Genomic DNA, 21,669 nt, shown 5'->3' on the forward strand with positions numbered 1-21,669 from the left:
AGTCTGAGGAGTAGGGGAAAAGGAGACAGGTAAGGTATGATGCAGGAAAATCACAGCTAGGACTCCAGTTCCTATGAGAGCAGCCATCACAAAAGAAAGAGTGTGGTGTGACCAGGTTCAGGACCAAAATATTGGTTAGTGTAGTTAGAGGACAAACGTGGCAGCTATTACCTAAACTTGTCCAGAGCCAGCCACTCCCCATCAGGGTCTTCATATGTTCTGAGGAGGGGGAGAGGGGCAGGGAACAGATTTAAGCTACCTGTGAGCTAAAAGTTCTGCTCTTGACACACTTGAGAACCATCACATTCCAACTGTGCAATTTGATGTGAACCTGGGTTACTAGGTGTGGCAAGGGTTGATCTTGTGTCTCCAAGGGATGATCCTCCTAGTTTCTCTTAGCTCTTATTTTCTCTTGATGAAAAACTTGCCAATTTCAGAAAACATAGAACCCAGCATGTTTTACAATTTACACAGCTGGTTTCTGTGTGTTTTTGACAGCTCTGTCAATTTGTGACAGTTTCCCATTATTTTCCACTCTAGCACGCTGGGAGGGCAAATGACGATGTCATAGATGGACAGTGGGGTGAGGTTGCTCCCTCAGTGTTGTGTTCATGGTACCGGCATCCCTTGGATACAATGGCAATCAGAAGAGAGGGAGCTGTTTCTATCCTTTTCAGAGGAAAGAGTCGTGTTGCTGCTAGCTCTTGTGTAATCTTCATATGAATTAGGAAAAGACAGCTCCTTGGAATAGTCACAGATCTTAGCAGCATGACACAGTAGCCTGGTGCAAATAGAATAAATGTCTTCCTTCTGGAGAGCACATGTGGGCAGGTGTATAACTTAAGCTTAGTGACTGCATTTCACATTGGACCTTAGTCTCCATGTGTGCCCTCGGGCACAGAGCAGCCTACACAACTGTGCATAATTGCACACTGTCCCCATCAGAGCTTCCTAGAAGCTCATGGGCATTTCTCCAAATAGGGCATTGAAAGGAAGTCCAGGAAAGAAACACAGTGCGAGGCTGAGTGGCAGAGTAGTCAGTGGTGGGCTAGCTAAGAGGCATCAGTGTTAAGTGGCAGTCCGAGGGAAACACGGAGCAGGGATCCACACAGAGGCAAGCAGGGGCCAGTGCAGAAGATAAGAATGGAAACAAGCAGAAGTGTGGAGTGAAGCTTGACGTATTTATGGGTGATCTCAATCATGAGAAAGGAGAGTGGCCATCTCTTCTATTGTCTGCCCACACCCAAAGAAACCATGTGAGTTTGGCAAGACTGCTAATTACACCACCCTACTTCTGAGCCAGGGGTCCGGCCACCATGGTATCTTGTAAGCCCGACTGGAATAACTGGTCCAGGAGTGGGTCAATGATTTCATTTAGAGGTAGAAGAAAAGGCTCCTGGCTTTTCAGAAAAAGAGCATTAAGACTATCTTCCTTGCCATGGGGAGGAAGATATTCCTATAAAAGAGAACTGATCTGATGCATAGAAAGAAGGATACATATTGGGGGGCAGGATTTTAGTCCTTAGATGTAGTCGTGACAGACCTCCACTCTTAGATTTCCTCCACTATGAACCAGTACATTCCATTTTTGCCCACATTATTTTAAACGGGATTTCTGTCCCTTGTAAATGAATGACTTCTAACTAATACAGCAGGTAAACTTGGAGAAATTGGGACCTATTTCTAACTCTTCAGTGATATTTTGCAGCTGGGAACCTTTAATTCATTGTAAATTGCCAATAATTCCTCAGTTCTTCAAGAACACCAGCGTTAACCTCCTCTGAGTTCCCTGGATATTGTCAAAATCTTTGTATGATCTAAGTTGCTGACTTTTTAAGGTTAAATCTCTTTGCTTCTGCCTATGATTTTGGTCAAAGGACAGATTGTGTGGCAGTCATAATCAGCCATCTGACTTGGGAATTCTGCCACACTGAACAATCCAGAATTCAATGCACAAGCCTTGCCCCGGGAAAACCGCCTAACGTGATCATGGAGTCTTGAAGGATGGCTAGGAATTGGTCACACAAAGGCTTTTCAGAGAAAGGTAAGAGCATGGACAATCTACCAAAGCCAGGTCCCAAGGATATGAAGATGAATTTGGCCTCATAGACTTCTGTTAATTTATTCCACCATTTCTCCCTTCACTCTGTACTGGTTTACCACACCAGCTGGTCTTTCTTGGCCACATTTCTGCATGGCATTTTTTTTTTCTTGAATCTGAATGTGCGTGATGCTTCTTTTGCTACTTAGATATACTTCTTTTCATTAATTCGCATGCATTTTAACCTGCTATTGATGACCATTTCTCTAATTTATTGAGGTCAATTGAATTTTGACCTTTTATATACTTGGTACATCCATCAGCTTGGGGTCATATGTAATATTTATGAAGACTCACTTTCTTTCTACTGTCCAGAACCAGCCTATATCATTTTGTGCCAATATATAGAGAGAAAGTTGGAAGTAAGACAAGGAACAGCCCCAGAATCCCAAGTTACAAAACCCTGGTACATCTGTAATTTAGCAGTTTTGTCAATTGAAATTGCAATGATGTCTCTTAAATGACAGTCATTACTGTTATCAGTGGATACCTGAGTACCTACCACTTTCAAGGTACATTGGCCCTTTGCAGGGCACATGCACTTTTCTACCCCTGTATCAAATGGAGTTCAGAGAGAATCAAAGTGACAATACAGGAACAAAGGAAAGAGTTCCCTTCTGCTCTGTGCTGCCCTCTTACTGGCTTATTGGAAGGGAGAACGGGTTGGTCAGAGTCTACATTTTACCAGTGGTGGGGGGCACTTGTGTTGACAGGTCACATAGCCACAAGTGCTATTTTGCTCCCATTCCCTGCTGGCAGCCCCCCTGCAGTCTCAATCAGCACACACTCAGACCAGTGCAACCGGCATGCTTTGCTGATCTGATTATCTTTCCCTTTCTCTCTCAGTAGGCATGACTGTATATGCTGGCACCAAAATTTAGGGTACTGGGGTGGAGCAGGGGATTTACTTCACCCTTGAACTTAAGTCATAAGAATCAGCACAGTCTTTTGGCAGAGTGCTGTTCTGAGATTATTGGGTGTTAGCTCAGCTGTGAATACAACGATCTTTGAATTTCTACTCTAATTTCTTCCTTGTATATAGTTCCCTGGGGAGCCCTGAGGAGAGAAGAAATGATTACCAAGTCCCCAGCCAAACAAATGCCTGCATTGTCTCTTTGCTGCCTCATCTAGACCAGTCCTTGATTGTGGCAGGCTATATGGCTGGTGGCGATTTTTCACAAATTTTTGCTGCCCTTCCTGGGGAAGTATTATAATCCCCTATCCCAGGGATGTTAGACTTGGCTATCTGAATTTTTCTGACCCAGCAGATCTCACATGTACAGGTTCTAAGCAGAAGTATTAAGAGTCAGTGTGTGATTCACCAAGATTGCTTTTCTTCTTCCACAAGACCAACAATGTTGCAGATAAAGGCTGTTCTATTGCCAGAGTGCCTGCATGAAGACAACCTAGATTACATCCAAGCTGACCTGCCACAGTTCTGTGCTGGTCTCAGCCGATTAATCACCAATGTTGTGGCTGGAACAGTCCTTGTGGTTCTTGTTATGACTGCAATGTGTCTTTCAGCAATAACCATCAGGAAGCTTTTAAGAACCTTACAAGACCTAGAAATTACACAGCATACCTGGGGTCATACAGCAAGGTCATAAGGAGAGAGGAGCTTGGGTAAAGGGGTTAATGGGTCTAGTGTTCTGTATTTTATTGGGGGTCAAAAGTGGGGACCCAAGGTTTCATGGGGTTGCTCCTTATTCATGAATGTATTTTTACTTTTTAATTTAATTTAATTTATTTAATTTTATTCTATCAAGGTAGCATTAGTTTATAACACTATATGGGTTCCAGGAGTATATTTTCTCACCTCAGCAACTGCATATATCTCACCACCAGATGTTACTGATGAATCTAAAACATAAGCGTGGGAATCTAAAGCACAGAAAAAGAAAAAACAAGTTGTCCAAATGGCCAGTGACTGAGATCCACCAAAGTCTCTTAAACAAAGGAGTCTCAGTGGGGAGAGATAGCAAGCTCTTTATCTAGTGCTGTGGCTGGCAATGAGTTTTTTTGAGAATGCCATCTTTGAAGGGGGAGCCTCTTTGGAGTGTATGTTTCAGCAAGCAAAACTTAAGCCAGACACTTGCATTCCAAAGAGAGAAAACACAACTGTCAGGGTTTACACTCCATAGACATGTACGGCATTAAGAAAAAAAAAAAATCTTTGCTGTTACAAGCCACTTTGGGGGTCTCTTGTTAATATAGTCTAACCTAGCTTAACTGGACTGATATTTACCTCTTATCATCTGTATCAAACACCATCATTTGTCCTCCCAACATTTGATCTCCCTTCATTTCTCTTAAGAAAATCCCAAGTTTGCTCAGGAATGCACCTAACTCTACACATGCTGAGGGGAGGAGAATCAAATTCCCAGCCATAGGGGAAGAATCATAATGAGTTTAAGCTCTCTGTGATAGTTTCTTACTCCTTGCTGGTGACTGGTTTAGATGTGCAAGCATGTGAGAAGTCTGTTTGAGGACTTCTGAGACAGGATTTTGTTGCTTACAAAAGGAGACATATGGGGAAAAACAGTTTTACTTCTGCCGGCTGTTATGGGTATGGATGTGACAACTGGAACTGTGGCAGTCATTCTGTAACTACCAGGAGCACTACCTTACTGGATGTCAGAGTGAAAAGATAGAATTGGCCCCTGATAATGTTATTGAGCTGCTAATGAACTAGCCCTAGAGCTGAATAGAGTTCTTGTGATATGAGACAATACATTTCCTTATTATTTAAGACAGTTGAATCTGGAATGGAGGGGGAAAGAAGGAATTTAGCTTTAGGGACATAGAGGGGATGGTAGGCCAGCATCCTTTCTGTTGTTGAAGCTCAGGAGAGGTCGGGTTAAATTTGAATTTGAGAATCATGTGTGGAAAACTAGTCTATAAAGTAATGCATCTTAGAAAAGAATCCCATATCTGGGACAGCTACTGCTGCACTTGAGGAGTTTTGATAATATAACAAAACATCCTCCCTATACAAATGCAGCCATTTCTTTTTTTCTTGAAAGATTTATTTATTTATGCATACAAGAGCTGGTGGGTATAGGCCAAAGGTGCAGGGGGGTGAGAGGATTCACCAGAGACAGAGTGGGGAACAGAACAGGCAGATCCACCAAGGTACACTGCTGAGGGGAGCAGCAGGTGAGTCAGGAGAGGTCTGCTGTGCCATGTGGGTAGCTCCCTGGCTGGCCAGGGATCGAACTCCTGCTGCAGAGGCTGTGGACAGCTTCATAGTGCTGTGCTTAATCCTTTGTCCACCAGGGATACCAATGGTGGTAGCAACCTCCTTGCCAGGGAGAGCAATTACAGTGAGGAATCAATTACATTTGGATCCTCAGATCCTGTTTTCAAGTCAGAGTTTTGGGAAATTTGGGGTAGCCATTTGTATATGACTTAAACATGCTAGTCTTATGTAGATGACTATGAAAATGAGTTGCAAGCAACTTCTAAATTTACTGACTCACATATATCTTTTAGTAAATTAGTGTCACAGGAAACTGATTCTGCTCATCTTATGAACATCCCATGTGTAACACTGCAGAAACCTATAGGAAGCGTCAGGGTGACCAAAATATATACCATGGGGCACCATGAAACTAGCTAATGTAGAATGACAGCCCACCTTGATCTGTGTTTAGAAGACAGTTTTGAAAGTCCCTAACCCATAGAATGCTAGGTTACTGCTGCTTTCAGAAAGTACATTCATGGGTAGAGGAGGGATATCTTGAAACATCAAAGGACTTACTTAACATTACCTGAAAAGGAATTAATTTTTGAAATTACCTTCAGGCAGAACTTTTTGAAAGGTACCGCCAGTGGGTAATGCACAGACGTGTGTACTCTCTACAGTGACGCCTGTACCTTACCTGAGACATCTCACCCCATTTCCAAGTTGTCATTGCTGGACCTGTCTTGAAATTACTTTTGCTTTCCTAAGCCAAAAAAAAAAAAAAAGCATATATTTTAATAAGCTGGAAGAATGCAAACTCTAAAGATGGCTAACTTCAGTTTAGCAGTTATTTGGAAAGGAAAATCTGGCTTCAAACATTGTTGATGGCAGTCAGAATTGACAATTGGCTGGGACCAAGGATAGTGTTTTAAAGATGACTCAGTAGTAAAGCAGTGGGGGGTGGGCAGCCAACCAGTGGTCCCTCCGATTAAAAGGAGTCCTTCAACCGTTTTCATCACAGCAAGCTTCCGCAGGTTTCATCACAGCTGAGGTTCCAGAAATGCTGCAAACTAGGGGAGTGTCCAGTGTAAGAACATAAGCGACTCTGAGAAATGTCTTTATTTTATTTAAATTATTTGAACGCGAGGAGGCTGAAACCCACTCCCTCTCAACCCCCAACCCCCGGCCGCCGGGTAGGATTTGGGCAGAGTGCCAAGGCCAGGGTGCAACTGTGCGCCTAGCCAGGTGACCTTCGCCAGCCGCACATGCCCACCTGGGGCTCTGCAGGGGGCCGCGGGGGCCGGAGCCCAGAGATGCCGGGGTCGCCTTTGAGACGCACCCCGCCGCCCACCGCGGCGCACCGCTGGGCCGCCGCCCCGGCCCCTCGGGCTCCTGCCGCCCCACCCCGGCCGGCGGCGCCACGCCCACGGGGGGACCAGGGCCGGGCTGGGCTGCCCTCGCCCTGCTCAGCCGCCGCCGCCAGTCCGCGGTCGCGGCTCCCCGGGGCCGCGCGCCCCGCCCGGCTCCTTCCCGCGGCCCCGCCGCCCCTCCCGGGCGCCGCCCGCCGAGGCCGCCTCTGCAGCGGGCAGCGCGGCCGGCCCGCGCCCGCCGCCGCGCGCTGATTGGCTGGCAGGGGCGGGCGCGGCGCCGGGCGGCCGGGCAGATTCGCTGGGTCAGGGCTGCAGAGGCGCCTGGCGCACCGGCGGGAGCGGAGCCGCGGCGCGCGCTCGCCCGGGACGCCGGCCGCCGCCAGCCCGCCCCCGCGAGCAGCGAGCGTCCCGGGGCGTCGAGGGGGCAGCGCGCGGCGGGCGCCGCCGCCCAGGCCGCCATGTGCTCCCAGCTCTGGTTCCTGACCGACCGGCGCATCCGCGAAGACTACCCGCAGGTGCAGATCCTCCGCGCCCTGCGCCAGCGCTGCTCCGAGCAGGACGTGCGCTTCCGGGCGGTGCTCATGGACCAGATCGCCGTCACCGTCGTCGGCGGCCACCTCGGTGAGCTAGGCGGGCTCCGGGGGGGCGGGGGGCGGCGCGCCGGGGGGTCCCCGAGAGCCGGGCGGGCGCGCGCGCGCACCCGGGCCTCCCCCAGTCAAGTCTCCTTTGGGTCCCCCAAACCAGACGCTGTCCCCGCGAGACCTCTTGGGACTGGAGAAAGCCCCTAACCTTGAGACGTTCCTTTGACCACTACCATCTGCCCTGATGCCAAGATTTGAGAACGGGATTTGATTTACTTAGGGGCTCTGCGAGGAACACGAATTCACCTGAAGCCGCCTGGAGGTCCAAGGAAAATCAAGCTGCTCAGCCCAGATTTGCACCTTCTGCTTGCGTCGATGCCCTGTCAGTTTCGGTTGATAGAAATGCACAGTTAATTTACAAATTGTCCGTAAGGTGAATGTTCTGAAAAGTTTTCCGGGAGCGTATAAGCATCAGTAATGCACTACCTAGCAGGTTATTCCCACACTAGGAATCCACCTAGGAGGAGAAATCCAATATTGGGAGGCGCTTCTTGAATGGAAAGTGGGCTTTGATGGCTTTTCTTGAACTCAGCCGCCTCCCTAAAAGCGATGAGTTCTGATTCTAGAAAAGCCAGGATTTCAGATACAGACTGTTCTGGCTTCGATGGCTTCTCCACTACTGTGCCCAAGAGACTTTTTGGGGTAAGACATAATTCATACTCAAATGGGTTGTCATCTGTGATCCTGACCTCAGAAAGTTAAGTATGTTTTTAGATAGTTTTAATTATCTTTAATATAAGCTGCTTCTGACTTAGGCATCTGCGATTTAGGAACCTCCCCCCTCAGTCTCTCCACAGTCCTCTAGGAAGTATCCAGCCATTCCAGGTGATTCCAGGATGGGTGGGGGCGCGATGGGGGTTCAGCTGATTCAGGGTGCTTCTTGGAATACTATTTCTATTATTTCAACCATGCCCAGTTAAATAAGCTCACAATGTGTTAGCTTTCTTTGATGGGGAAAGGGATTCCCAATTCTGAATAGGCTCCTTATAAAAGAGATTTTGAATATGACCTAAGTGGAAAATCTTATAGATGTTTCATCCATAAATTTATCTAAACCCTTCACAAGTAACATCAGATTTTGCGTTTTGGAGAAACACCTTGCACTTACAAAGTGTCTTTCATTTAGTCTAAAACAGTGTCTGTCAACCAGCCTACCCGCTCTCTATCTTTGACTTGCCAAAATTCTCACAGTTAATGTATTGATAAGAGTACGTTCTTGAATAGGAAATCTGCAGGGTTGGCTTCTTATTACAGCTTTGCTGCTAACAAGTATTTTGGCTTTGCTTGGCCAAGTCACTTTGTGTCTTTGAATCTCAGGTTTCTTGTTTATAAAACTGAGAGCTAAGTCTCCTGCTGAAAAATTCTGTGTCAGTTCCACACTCAAATGGGGAAATCTGTTAGAGTTATCCATCTAGATCTAATTCCACCCACAGTGCCAGTTTGTTTGCTCTTTATTTTATTTATTTGTTTGTTTTACAGCTTGTAACAAAGATGCTTTTTTTTGAGAGACAGTAATCAAATGTTCCTGTTGCAGACCCATCATACATTCTGCAAAAGATTAGAGAAATGCTCTCTCTTTTGTATCTAAAACCCCATTTTAAAGAATAAGTCCTCAAAAAAGAAAATTAAAATCTAGTGCTCAGAAAACATTTAAACGCTTTTATGTAGTATTAAATTTTTACTGGAATTCATGTGTGAATATATCTTAATCAACAGTTACTTCTTTTTAAGCTATAAGAAAATCTGCATAGTTATTTACCTGATCAGTGAAGAAACTGAAGAGCAGTATTTTTTGATGCAGTTTTAATCTTTTGCTAATTCAAAGACAGCCACACACAAGTCACAACATATCCAATAAACATATTAGATCACTATTTCTGCTCTCCAAAGCAATCAGAAGATTTATTGTAGGGGTGGATTGAAGCACAGAGAAGCCAGTTCCTTGAGAAGGATGAGCTGGTTTGCTTTGTTAAATGCTGTAATAATGACAAGAATAGCCCCTTCCACATAATAAGCACTCAGTACATATTTTTGAATAAATAAAGATATGTGCTCTCTTTCCCACTTTCTTCTATAGTCATATTCTAAACTATAGAAAAAACTCTAGAATCACTGCCTTTGAGTTACAGAAATAGTTAAAATGATACCAAAGCAGTTCTGATTTGAGAATTAGATAGAGACTGTGAGAGCTGGGAAGCACTTTGAGATCATCCCTTCTAAGTCCTTCCTTTTACAGAGGAACAGCCTGACGCTCAAAGAAACGAAGTGATTTGCTCCACAAACTCACGGGTAAAACATTTGATCTCCTAATTCCCAGCCCTGTGATACGGAATGAGTATACTTTAAGATACTTGCGACCTATAGCGCTTGTCTCAGTAGGTGTGGAATTAAACTGAATTGAATTAAATTGAGGCTAGATAGTGACTTTGCAAAGAAATTTTGTAAATTAGGAAGTTAAATAAGGGGCCACCTGTACAAAGGCCTCATACATATGCTTCTCTCCATTCCTTCTTTAGATTCTTGTAAGAGTAGATGAAGGAGTAACTTGGGGGCACATGTGGTAAGGGCCTCAGATAGTTGCTTAAATTCATTCCCTAGGTTGAGACTAGTGAGAGCCCAAATCCAGAAATAAGAATTTCAGGTTACACCTGAAAATAGGATTCAGACAAGAGATGAAAAGCTTTAGATTTAAGATTGTAATTATTTTAAACAAGTTAATACAAGTAAGCTAAACATGCTATGCAAACAAAAAGTTTATGATGATTATTTTGAACCCCATGATCTGCCCTACCCAACATAGATTTGGGTGGAAAGACTAGTGGGAAGAATGGACTAACTTTCCTTCAGGTGACTGAAGAAATCCTTCACTTTCTACGGGGAGCAGCATTGTGAGAATTCTATCCATCTCCTTACAAACCACAAGGTCTTCATTCATTCACTCAACAAATATTTGTTAAATATTCTCAACCCTGGAAACAAAGTGGTAGTGCCCATGGCACCAAAATGTACATAATAATAGTCACAGTAAAAGGATGGGTGGGTGAGTGGGTGGATGGATGGATGGATGGATGTGGTATTGATTGTGTACCAGCCTAGGTTCACTACCTGTTAACTTATAACATCATCATATTTATCAATAAGGGTGTTTGGGGATATACTAGCTAGGAATTAGGAACAGTAACTCAGTAATTCTGGTCTCAACACTTTCTGTTCCCTCTCCTCCACTCCACCCCATGCATCAGCCTACACTGACCACTCTGCCCCTTGAGCAAAATCCCTTCTTTCTTTTTTTTTTTTTTAAGATTTATTGGGGCCTCACTGGTGGCGCAAGGGGTTAAAATGCAACCTATGAAGCTATCTGCAGCCACTGCAGCACGAGTTCAATCCCTAGGCAGGGAGCTACCCACATGGCACAGCAGACCTCTCTTGACGCTGCTCCCCTTAGTAGTGTATTTCAGTCAATCTGCCTGTTCTGCTCCCCACTCCGTCTCTGGTGAATCCTCTCACACACACCCCACTGCATCTCTGGCCTGTACCCCAGTTCTTGTATGCGTAAATAAATCTATTTTTTAAGATTTATTCATTATTAAATATTTTTTAAGATTTTTAAAAAGATTTATTTATGCACACAAGAACTGGGGTACAGGCCAGAGGTGTGGGGTGGTGAGATGATTCACCAGAGACAGAGTGGGGAACAGAACATGTGGATTGACTGAAATTCACTGCTGAGGGGGGCAGCAGGTGAGTCAGGAGATGTCTGCTGCGCCATGTAGGTTAGCTCTTTGGCTGGGTGCTGCAGGGCTCTGGATAGCTTCATAGTGCTGAGACTTAACCCCTTGCACCACCAGGGAGGCCCCGAAATCCCCTTTTTCTGAGATTCCCATCTGGTCTAGTTCCTTTCCCTATGGTGAACTTTTATTCATTCTTCAAATCCAAATCAAGTCACTCATAAAGTCTTTCTTGAACTCCTGCCCCTGGCCCAAGCAACATTGCACATACCTTTTAAAATAGCACCCATATTTTATTGTAATTTATCTGTTTACCAGTTTATCTCTTCTTTCTGAACATAGGGGGATTCCACAGGTGTGTGCTCTGTAGTTGGTACGTAATACACCTTCATTAATGTTTGTTGGATGACTGAGTGATGGGCCTTAAATGCTAATTTGCAGCATGTGAGACTTTTAAGTAGCTTCTGTGTTTGGAAGATTACGATTGGATGTGTGATGAGCCATGAATGAGGACAGAGTCACTAGTGGAATTAACTTCTCTGGCCACCCACTAGTCTTCACAATTAACTTGTCTCAAGAAACAAGTGAAGTTCAAAATCAGGGACAGATAGCAAGGCAGAAAAATGAGTCTCACCTGGGACCGGGTGTGTTGCAGTTGGTCTCTCAGGGGTAGGATGATTCAGCATTCCTTCCCTTGCAGAACTAAACCTTGGTGAACATATGGCATTTCTAGGTCACATTCTTTAAGTTACATTGTTCTGAGATACATTTACTTGGCTCTTTGTAGTAGACAAGTAAGATTGAAAAAGTTTGGGAGAGGGGAGCCTAACTAAATTCCTATGAGCTAATAGTGCTATCACAGCCTTCCAAATGACAAAAGACCTCACAGAGAAAGGATGTCTTTCTGCTACTGTGCAAGGAGACACTAGCAGGAATGCGTACCATCCTAACCTTTTTTTTCCTTTTAATTTATGTTTTTATTCAAGTTTATTTTTAATTGAGGTAATATTTGTATGCCCCCATCAGGTAATATTTATATACTTCCACCAGACATTGCCACCGTTATACACCCACCACCAAATCATAGTCCGCCACCACAGACCATTATGCTTCCTTCTTTCCTTGTTCTTACTCCTTTCCTTGCCCCTACCCCCTCCAGGTGCTCAGTTCTGTAGTCAGTTTTCAAGGGTTAATTTTTAAGCTTGTCTTTAGTTTCTCTATATTCCAAACATTTGTGACACCTTCTGGTATTTATCTTTGACCTTCTGACTTACTTCCCTTAGCTTTCTCTCTTCCAGCTCCATCCATATTACTGCAAATGGTGTGAGTTTATCTTTTTTGATCACTAAGTAGTACTCTGTTGTGTATACATACCACATCTTCTTGATCCACTCCTCTGTTTTGGGGCATTTAGGTTGTTTCCATAATTTAGCTCTAGTAAATAACAATAAGCTATGGCAAAATGTTAGCAATAAATATGGGAGTGCAAGTTTCCTTTCAAAATAGTGTTTTTGAATTTTTTGGTAGCTGCCTAGGAGTGGGATTCTGGGTCATATGGCAAATCCATGTTTAATATTTGGCGACACCTCCATACAGCTTTCCGTGAGAGCTGGACCAGTTTGCAGTCCCACCAGCAGTGTAGGAGGGTTCACTTTTCTCTACATCCTCGCCAGCACTTGTTGTTTCTGATCTTTTCGATAAGAGCCATTCTCACAGGTGTGAGGTGCTGGCTCACTGTGTTCTTTATTCGGCCATGCTAACTTTTGGGCACAGAGGTTGATCTTTAACTTGTGGCCCTGCTAACAATCTGTGCCAGACCTTAGAATCCAAATACACAGCCGTATTGGAAAGGTCAGAGAGAGAGTGGAAGCAATGACCACATTTCCAAACCTGAGTGCAAATGAATATGCTTTCCCCCATGCTTCACATTTATTTTTTATTTATTTATTTATTTATTTATTTATTTATTTATTTTTATAGAGGCATGTTTTCTTTCTTTCTTTATTTGTTTGTTTGTTTATACATGCACTGGGTACAGTCAGAAGCACGGGAGGGTGAGAGAATTCACCAGAGCCAGAGCGGGGAGCAGAGCAGGCAGAAGGACCGAAATACACTGCTGAGGGGAGCAGCGGGCGGCAGGAGAGGTCTGCGCGCCATGCGGGACCCTCCTCCGGTGGCCGGGAAGCAGCTGGGGATCGAACCGGCGCCGCAGAGGCGCAGGCAGCTTCGCAACCCAGCGCTCAACCGCTGCGCCACCGGGGAGGCCCCATGCTTCACATTTATATCTGTGGGGTGACCTCCAGGATAGGGGGTGGGTTGTAAGTTTATGTTTCTAACACTTGTTTTTAGGGATGCCTCATGAACTATGTTGGAAGAGTTCTAAAACCAGTGGATTGGGATCCTCAGTGAATTTCCAAGCCCTCCTTGTGGATCTCTCAGCCATCTGTTTCTGCTCCCATGAAACCTCCACCAGATTTCTTAGGCTTACTTGGTAGGAGGTGATACAGGCAGAGCTCAGAGATAGCGTGGGTTTGCTTCTTGACCACCACGATAAAGCAAATCACATCAATTTTTTAGTTTCCCAGTGCATATGAAGTTACATTTACACTACACTGTAGTCTATTAATTGTGCAAGAGCATTCTGTGTAAAAAAAGGTACATACCTTAATTAAATCACAGAGATGAAGTGTGAACATAATGTTGGAAAATGGCAAAGATAGACTTGATCTACACAGGGTTGCCACAGACCTTTAATTTATAAAATAGCCAATATCTGCAAAGTGCAGGAGAGCAGGGTGTGTCCGTACAGTGACCACCAGGGAGTACCCCATCATCCCCATCCATCCAGAGCTCCTTGCCAGTCCTCTTATTAACGAGGATTTTACTGACAGCCAGGTACTTCCATGCTTGACTCACCTCACTCTAGACCTGCCCCTGAGCACCTTACCTTCTTCCCTGAGAGATTTTACCTTATTTGGAGTTTACATTATTTTAATGCAGACCTACAACATGATCTGAAATTCTGTTTATTTCTATTAAAAAGTAACTTAAGATTTCACTATGAGAAAGTGATCAATTTAAATCACTTTGCTTTCAGGAGCTAACTCTATTACTACTTTAATATCTTTTTTGTCTTAATCTTTACAAAATTCCTATTTGTTCATCTGTTTCATTCAGCAAATAATTAAGTGCCTACTCTGTATCAGGCATTGTAGTGGGTACTGGGAATATAATGGAGAATAAGAACAAGCAAGTTTCCACCCACAGTATTATGTTTTAGTTCAGTCAGTCAAGCAGTCAAATATTGGTTGCATATATATATGGTATTGTCCCAGGTAGCAGATTAAAATAGGTAAAAATACCTGTCTTTCAAGAAGATTGCATTCTAGATGGAGGAGGTAGAATACATACAAGAGAAATAAATAGTATGGTGGTGAAGAGGACTAAAGAAAATTAAAGCAGGGTTGGGGGAGAGAACTTTTCCATAGGTGAGAGAGGGAATTGCAATTTTAGATATGTTAGCTAGGGTGGTCCTCACACATAAGGTGATATTTAAGTTTAGACCTGAAGGAGGTGAGGGAACAAGCCATTTAGATATATGGGAGTAGAGTAGTTTAGGCAAGAGGAAGTAGCAGAGAGAGACCAGTGACGTCAGAGCAGAGTGAGTCAAGAGGCAAGCATTGGGGAGATCTGGGGATGGGGTGAGGAAAGAACAGATGTATAGGGGCTGTGGGTCAAGGAAAGACTTTGACTTTTACTGTGAATGAGCTGGGAATCCTCTGACAGGTGAATCACATGACTTACCTTGTGTTCAGAGGGTCATTCTGGCCACAGTGTTCAGAACTGACTGATGACAGCAGGGGTAGAAACTGGGACATCACTTAGGAGGTTATTGCTACAATTCAGATTAGAGAGAGTGATTGTTGGACTACAATGAGTTCATGGGAGGTGAGGAAAAGTGACTGGATTTGGGATATCCCTTGAAGAATTGGTTGTCAGGATTTTCCACTGCATCAGATTTGATTTGGGTATGTAGGAAAGACTAGTCAAGGAGGACTCTGAAATGTCTGGCCTGAGTAGCTATTTACTCATGGAAAGGATGTGATGTAGTAGGCCTAGGTCAGTGGTGAGGATCAGGACTCAGTCTGAGATGCTCATTAAATAGCTAAGGTCTGAGATGCTCATTAAATAGCTAAGTGGAACTGTCAAGTAGGCAGTGTGTCCTATCAGTGGGCATGCAGGGAAAGGCCCATCTCCATACACCTGTCAAGGGAGTGACTTTGCTATAGATTGCAACGAGAAGATGTCCAAGGACTGGTCTCTGGAGGACTGCAATGTTTAGTGGTCAGGGAGAGGAGGAGGCACCTGCAGAGAGTCTAAGTATTAATAAGAGAAAGTAAGAAAACCACTGGAAGTCAAGTGGAGAAAGTCAGGAAGGAAGACATGCTCAGGCCACATCAAATGTTGGTGGTAGATCAGGAAGATGGGACATGAGAATGGCCATTTGATTTAGCAAAGAGGATTTAATGGAATTACCCTAATAAGGGTAGTTTCAGTGAGGAGATGGAAACAGTGAATAATCTTAGGAATTTTGTTATAAAGGAAAGATGAATTAACACCATATCCCTGGAGCAGCCCTCAACCAAAGGCTGAGTTGGTATGTAAAAATTATAACTCACCAGCCCCATGGCCCCATAACTGAGGCGTTTGCATTAAACCACTTCTTTAAGAGTTGCATCTGGGAGTAAGCCCCACTTACCAGAGGTGGTTACTCACTTGGTAACATACGTTTTATTTGCTGCATCCACTTTTTTACTCATCTCCAGTGTCTCCTGAAATTGCCACCCTAATAAACCTCTTGTACTCCAGTACTTTTCCGGAGTGTGCTTCTGGGGAGACTCAAACTAACACTGAGCCTGGCCCAAAGTAAATGCTGAATAAATAAAAAATGAATGTAAATGTGTGTTGAATGAATGAATATGTTTGCTTATATTTTTCTCCCTGAGGAGACTGTAAGCTCTTGGTGGGCAGAGACCACCTGGTTCATCTTTGTATTCCTGTTTCATAATGTGTCAGACTCACCCCAATAGTTCAATAAAGGTTGGATTTAATTAATGACCTCAAAATAGCAGTTGGTGGAAAGAGAAAATGCCACTTAATGGCTGTGGCTTTTAATGAGGTTGGAGGTGAGATTTCTTTGAGCATTGTAACAAAAAGCTTTAAAAAGGAAGGAGGAGTGGTGGTAGCAAGTTTTTGTTAAGAATGAAAATAACTTTCTGATGAAAAAATGCTGAGGGAGGGATAGAAAGGAACCAGAGAAAGCCAGGAAAGTGACTGAGATGAACCAGTCACATTTCAAATGACAAATCTTCCTTATAACACAATAACATAATGGGAATCACTGATGGATCACCCACTTAGTTTATATTGTTGATTCCTTTCTGACAACTTTTAGAGTTTCACTACCTGTCAGTGTTATGGGATCCTGCTAAAACAGAATGGTCTGGAAGCTGCCACTAGTGAGGTCCCGCACAGGGTCCTGCATGCTTCTGCTACCTCTATTGAATGTGAAGGCTTTTTTCTCAAATATCAGAAACCAGTTTCATTTTGAAGCTTGCTTTTGTGAAGCCAAAGATGTGTTGTGTATAAGGATAAATGAGCACTGTGTGTGTGCAGGTGGGAGGGTGGTGACCTGCTGGGCATCAATTCTGTGCAACACAAAGACTTTTACAGTCAGATCTATTGCAGGGATCCATATTACAAGCATCTTTAATTTAAATGATATAATATATGTGAAAGTTTTGAGCAAAATACTAAAACACAGCAGCCAATAAAAGAGTAGCCAAGTTCAGATTTGAATGACTGAACCTGTTTTTAATCCTTACTTCTACTTCCCTCTATTGGCATAAATGAGGAGGATGGTTGATAATTTTTAGAACTTTACTTTCCAGTAATGATTTTTTTTTTAGAGAAAGAAAAAGTTTATTAAGGAGAAAAGGAAAGGTCCAGTAATGATTTTCTTATTTCTAAAGCTATTTCTCTGTATTATTATGTACCTTTCTTTGCTGTTGTGCATGCAAACATGAAAATCTAGTTTTGTAGAGTTGATTTAACCCGACATATGGGTTAGAAAAAAAAAAAAAAAAGTTCAATTCTTTGGGGAAAGTATTCCCATTTTTCTATTGTATTTTTTAATGCAATAAAATATTTGCAAATATAGACAACAGGGCCTCCCCGGTGGCGCAGCGGTTGAGCGCTGGGTTGCGAAACTGCCCGCAGCCTCTGCAGCACCAGTTCAATCCCCGGCTGCTCCCCGGCCACCAGAGGAGGGTCCCACATGGCGCGCAGACCTCTCCTGCCTCCCGCTGCTCCCCTCAGCAGTGTACTTCGGTCCTTCTGCCTGCTCTGCTCCCCGCTCTGGCTCTGGTGAATTCTCTCACCCTCCCGTGCTTCTGACTGTACCCAGTGCTTGTATAAATAAATAAATAAATCTTTAAAAAAAAAAATATAGACAACAGAGTTCAAAAGGAAATCAAAACACAATTACCCATAAAGTGGATTTTTTTAAAAAGTAACAAAGGAAATACTCTTGTGGATTCAAATTTGATTTAGGTTGTCTATTGGTCACTGTACTAACTAGTTTGGGGTCTGATCCTCTTTACCCTTTTATTAACCTGTTTGGGACAGAATGATCATTTTAGTTTTTTAAAAAAGTAGTTCAGTGCTAATCAGTACATCTCAAGCCCAATGTAGGCATTTTGGAGACACTAACTAAGTATCCCAGAAGCAACTTAGCTCCTTCCCTATCACTCTGCTCCCCAGATCAAGGTGATGCTCTAGAGCACAGAGCCACTTAATCACATGAAATCTCTTGTGATTTGAGGGCAAGAGTTTCTCATGTTGAGGGTTTTCCTTCCATTCACTGGCAGCCAAGCAGAAGCCTTCCCTCCTGATGTCCCACATCACCTCTCCACTCCCTTGGCTTGGGGCCCATAGGTTGCAGTGGAAATGCAAGGATCCTGGGAATACAGATACGTTAAGCTCCATCCTGAATTAAGTTCATCGGCTTCTTTCTAATAGGATGTCAATAGGGAGAGGAAATTACTTAAATGAATAAAGGCCTCAGGATTCACTGACAGGTTTGCCAAGGGGCAGCCTTAAAGCTGAGCTGTTCTTGACCATGGCTGTGTGGCACTGCTTGCTCCCACTGAAGCCACATGAGTGGTACTCTCTAGTCTACTGCTTCTAAAAATGGTGATTTAGACCAGGTTTAGACTGCATAGAGAGTAGGGATGAGCAGAGACAAGTGAAGGTGCCTGTAGCAAGAATGCTGGGGCTGTGTAGATGGCAGAGAAGTCACGGGGAGGCTGTGTCTCTAAACCTTTCATGCCCCTCTCTGCGTGAAGCTGGATAACCAGCACAGCCAGAGATCACATCTGATTGCTTGGTAGAGCCTTTTTGGCTATACTTTAACCCATTCCATTCTTCATTTATTAAAGGCTTCAGTTGGAATGAGCCAGGCCCAAAGATTTGCCTTTGGAGAAGAGAGATGAAGTCCTGGTAAGACTTCGTAGGTATATGTGACTGCTTGTTGAGGCTGAGCTGTCTCTGTCCACTCGTGGTTGGTATTCTAGAAATGACTGAATTCTTTCCTTCCCATTTAGAACGTTTGTCTGTGGTTTCATGTTGGGATTTAAAAGCCAGCTGTTTCTGCTGCTTCTCATTTCTCTAGGTCACTTTTCTGTTGCAAAGCCATTTTTCTCATCAAGTGGTACAAATCGCCATAAATTGTCCTATTCTGCTTAGTAGAATGTCTGTGCAGTAATAATGTCAGTGCCTTATGTATGCATAGCATTTTATAGTTTTCAAAGCACTTTTGCCTATATTATCTCATTATGTAATGTCGTGGGCTGTTGCTTTTTCCCTGAGTGTTCTGTATTTATTCACCATTTTCACCAACTTGAATTTTTTTTCTTTCTTTTCCTACCAATTTTGAGGATGTTATACAAGGTTTACTCACCCCCACCCCCACCTGCCACATACTTCATAGTTCCCCTGAGGACTGTAAATGGAAAAGGAAAAAGCATATACAAATGATACTGTTTTCTGATGGCAAAGTGAAGATAACCTGAATTCTCTTTATAAATCATCCCCAAGAGTGATGGTCTAGTTCCGACTATCAGCAGAAGTACTAAAAACGATTTATCTTAATGATTACATCTACCTACTTTTTCAAATTGGTGAAATGTCTTCCAGAATTGGAGGGTGGGGACGCAAAGCAAGTTAGATTCATTTGGTAGTTTTGTATTTGGGGTATTTTCTTCATTTTGCTTAGCATTATTTATTCCATTTTTTTTTATTATGGTAACATTGTTGTATATTGTTTGTGTTAGTGATATTGTTCATCCCCTGATGGAGAAATTGTAACTTCATTAGCACCTTCTGTTTTCTTGGAATTAAATGGCTGTTTAGTATATAGTTTGTGAAATAGAAGGTGCTTTAGGTTAAAGCCTCTAAGGTGATTCTGAAACTGTGTTTTAAAAAAGTTTCTTTAGAGCTTTTCAGAAACTCTTTTAAGGTAGACCAGAAAATTCCCTGAACTAACCTCTCATTACCTTACCCATCTTATTTCTTGTTTCCATCATTCCATCCCCATATGTGAGGTGTACTGCAGGTGCCCAAGTAGCTGCATAAAGAAAACCAGAGGAAATTAGGATTGAAAGGACCAAGCTGGTTGTTATAAGCTTATTTGACACTTGCCTTCCTTCTGTAACATTCTCCAGTAGCCAATGAGCCTCAGCCCTCTCCATCCTAAGGCAGTGGAATCATATCCCTTCTGTTGGGCATAAATAAATTTTCGGATTGCTTCTGTACAATTTAACAAACATCAAGTACCTATTATGTAGCAGACACTGTTTTAGTGCTGGGGATACAGCATTGAACAGAAAGACAAATTGTGCTTTTATGGATAGCCTTTGGGGTCAGAGCAGACAAGCCAAATAATTCTGCATGGAAGCCCTGTAGATACTTGAAGACAGTATTCCTGTTCCTCCTAGTCTTCACTCAGCTTCACAGGCTAATCCCCCTGGAAACATCCTAACGTTGTTTAATATTGAATTGATTTGTTTAAAGTGTTTTGTTGTTACTTAAAAAGGCAGTAAGATGAAAAATCACCCAGAATCCCATTACTCACTGTTAAGATGTTGGTATATTTCTTTCTAGCCTTTTCTAACTTGTATTTATAATGTTGTATCTTGTTTCTTTCCACTTACATCGACATTTTGCATTCATTATATTGGTAAGAATCATTTGAATAGTTATATAATATTCTAGTCCCATAAACTTTTTAAGGTTAAGTCATAAAAGAGTAGGAGAGACCCCTTAAGTGTGCTACACTATTTCCTTTTTCCCAGGTCTCAGCCTCCTAAGCGGCCACATTTTGATGATGTTACGTGGGAGGGAGATGCTGGGCTGCACTATCTCCTGAAGAGTCATCATTCTTGATATGCTGCCTCCTTTTTTTCCCCCTTCTGTTCATTCTCTGGTGTCTCCTCATTATCATGCTGTGCTCATTGCTTGGAGTACAAAGTTGACTGTAGTTTCCTCATTATGACAGGATATCCAAGCACCATCTTCAAGACTGTCTTCCTGCTAGATTCAGTCTTGATGAGTCTGTTGGAGCCCATCCTTCTGGTTGGAGCAGACTGTGGAGAGCCCAGAGCTCACTTCTGTCCTTTGATTGCAGGCCTTCAGCTCAACCAGAAGGCGCTCACCACCTTCCCGGATGTGGTGCTCGTGCGGGTGCCCACGCCCTCCGTGCAGTCGGACAGCGACATCACAGTCCTGAGGCACCTGGAGAAGCTGGGCTGCCGCCTGGTCAACCGCCCACAGAGCATTTTAAACTGCATCAACAAATTCTGGACATTCCAAGAGCTGGCTGGACACGGAGTCCCCATGCCAGACACCTTCTCCTATGGTAAGTCTTCCTGAAAGGGAGTAGGAACTTCCCTTTCTAGTCACCCTCATTCCTGTGTTTTCGCTCCATAAAAGCCCTGCAGTGTCTCCTGACTTTTTTTTCTTTTACACATTTTTATGGAGGTAACATTGGTGTGCCCTTAACACTTCTCAGTCCATCAGAGGTAGAAGACAGATGTAAACAGGCAATTTCAGTGCAGTGTGGTCAATGCTATGATAAGACTTAGTGCAAGGGTGTGCGGGGATACACAGGAGGGCTCCTAATGCAGTTTAAAAGATAATGAGGACGACTTCCTGAAAGAGATACTATCTCAATGAAGCTGAAGGTATCCAACCAAAGCAAGGGGGTCTGGGAAGCAGTGTAAGCAGTGAGTAGAATGTAGAAAGACCTAGAAGCAAGAGAGAACTTGTCCACTTGGTGGTGTTGCAAGTAATTTATAGATCATAAGGGAGAGAGAGTAAAGATATAAGGCTAGGGAGATGAGAAAGACCCAGAAGACAACATATGAAGGAGATGAAGGTCAACTCTGAGACTAATAGGAAGTTATTGGAGGGATTTAAGCAAGGGGTGGCCTGATCAGAGTTCATAATATCTCTTTGGCTACATAATGGAGAAGGATTTGGATAGGGGCAAAGTAGAGACAAGATACCTAATGGTAGGCTTTTTAAA

General features: G+C 43.4%; 1 protein-coding gene across 2 annotated transcripts in view; it reads left to right on the forward strand.

Annotated features, from left to right (window-relative positions):
* The first annotated feature begins 610 nt into the window (after positions 1–610).
* RIMKLA (ribosomal modification protein rimK like family member A) overlaps positions 611–21,669 on the forward strand; it is a 28,502-nt gene continuing 7,443 nt past the window's right edge. Inside the window, exons 1-3 of one of the 2 annotated variants that reach the window (XM_037499945.2) lie at positions 611–1,256; positions 1,883–2,044; positions 20,770–21,000. In XM_037499945.2, the coding sequence (XP_037355842.1) occupies positions 2,005–2,044; positions 20,770–21,000 (271 nt within the window). In that variant the 5' untranslated portion in view covers positions 611–1,256; positions 1,883–2,004. Of the gene's footprint in view, positions 1,257–1,882; positions 2,045–6,986; positions 7,277–20,769; positions 21,001–21,669 lie in introns of those variants that run through there. The other variant, XM_037499944.1, reaches the window with a different exon arrangement.

The sequence above is a fragment of the Talpa occidentalis genome, unplaced genomic scaffold, assembly GCF_014898055.3.
Source record: "Talpa occidentalis isolate TD23 unplaced genomic scaffold, MPIMG_talOcc4v2.1 talOcc4.9, whole genome shotgun sequence".
Classification (NCBI taxonomy): domain Eukaryota; kingdom Metazoa; phylum Chordata; class Mammalia; order Eulipotyphla; family Talpidae; genus Talpa; species Talpa occidentalis.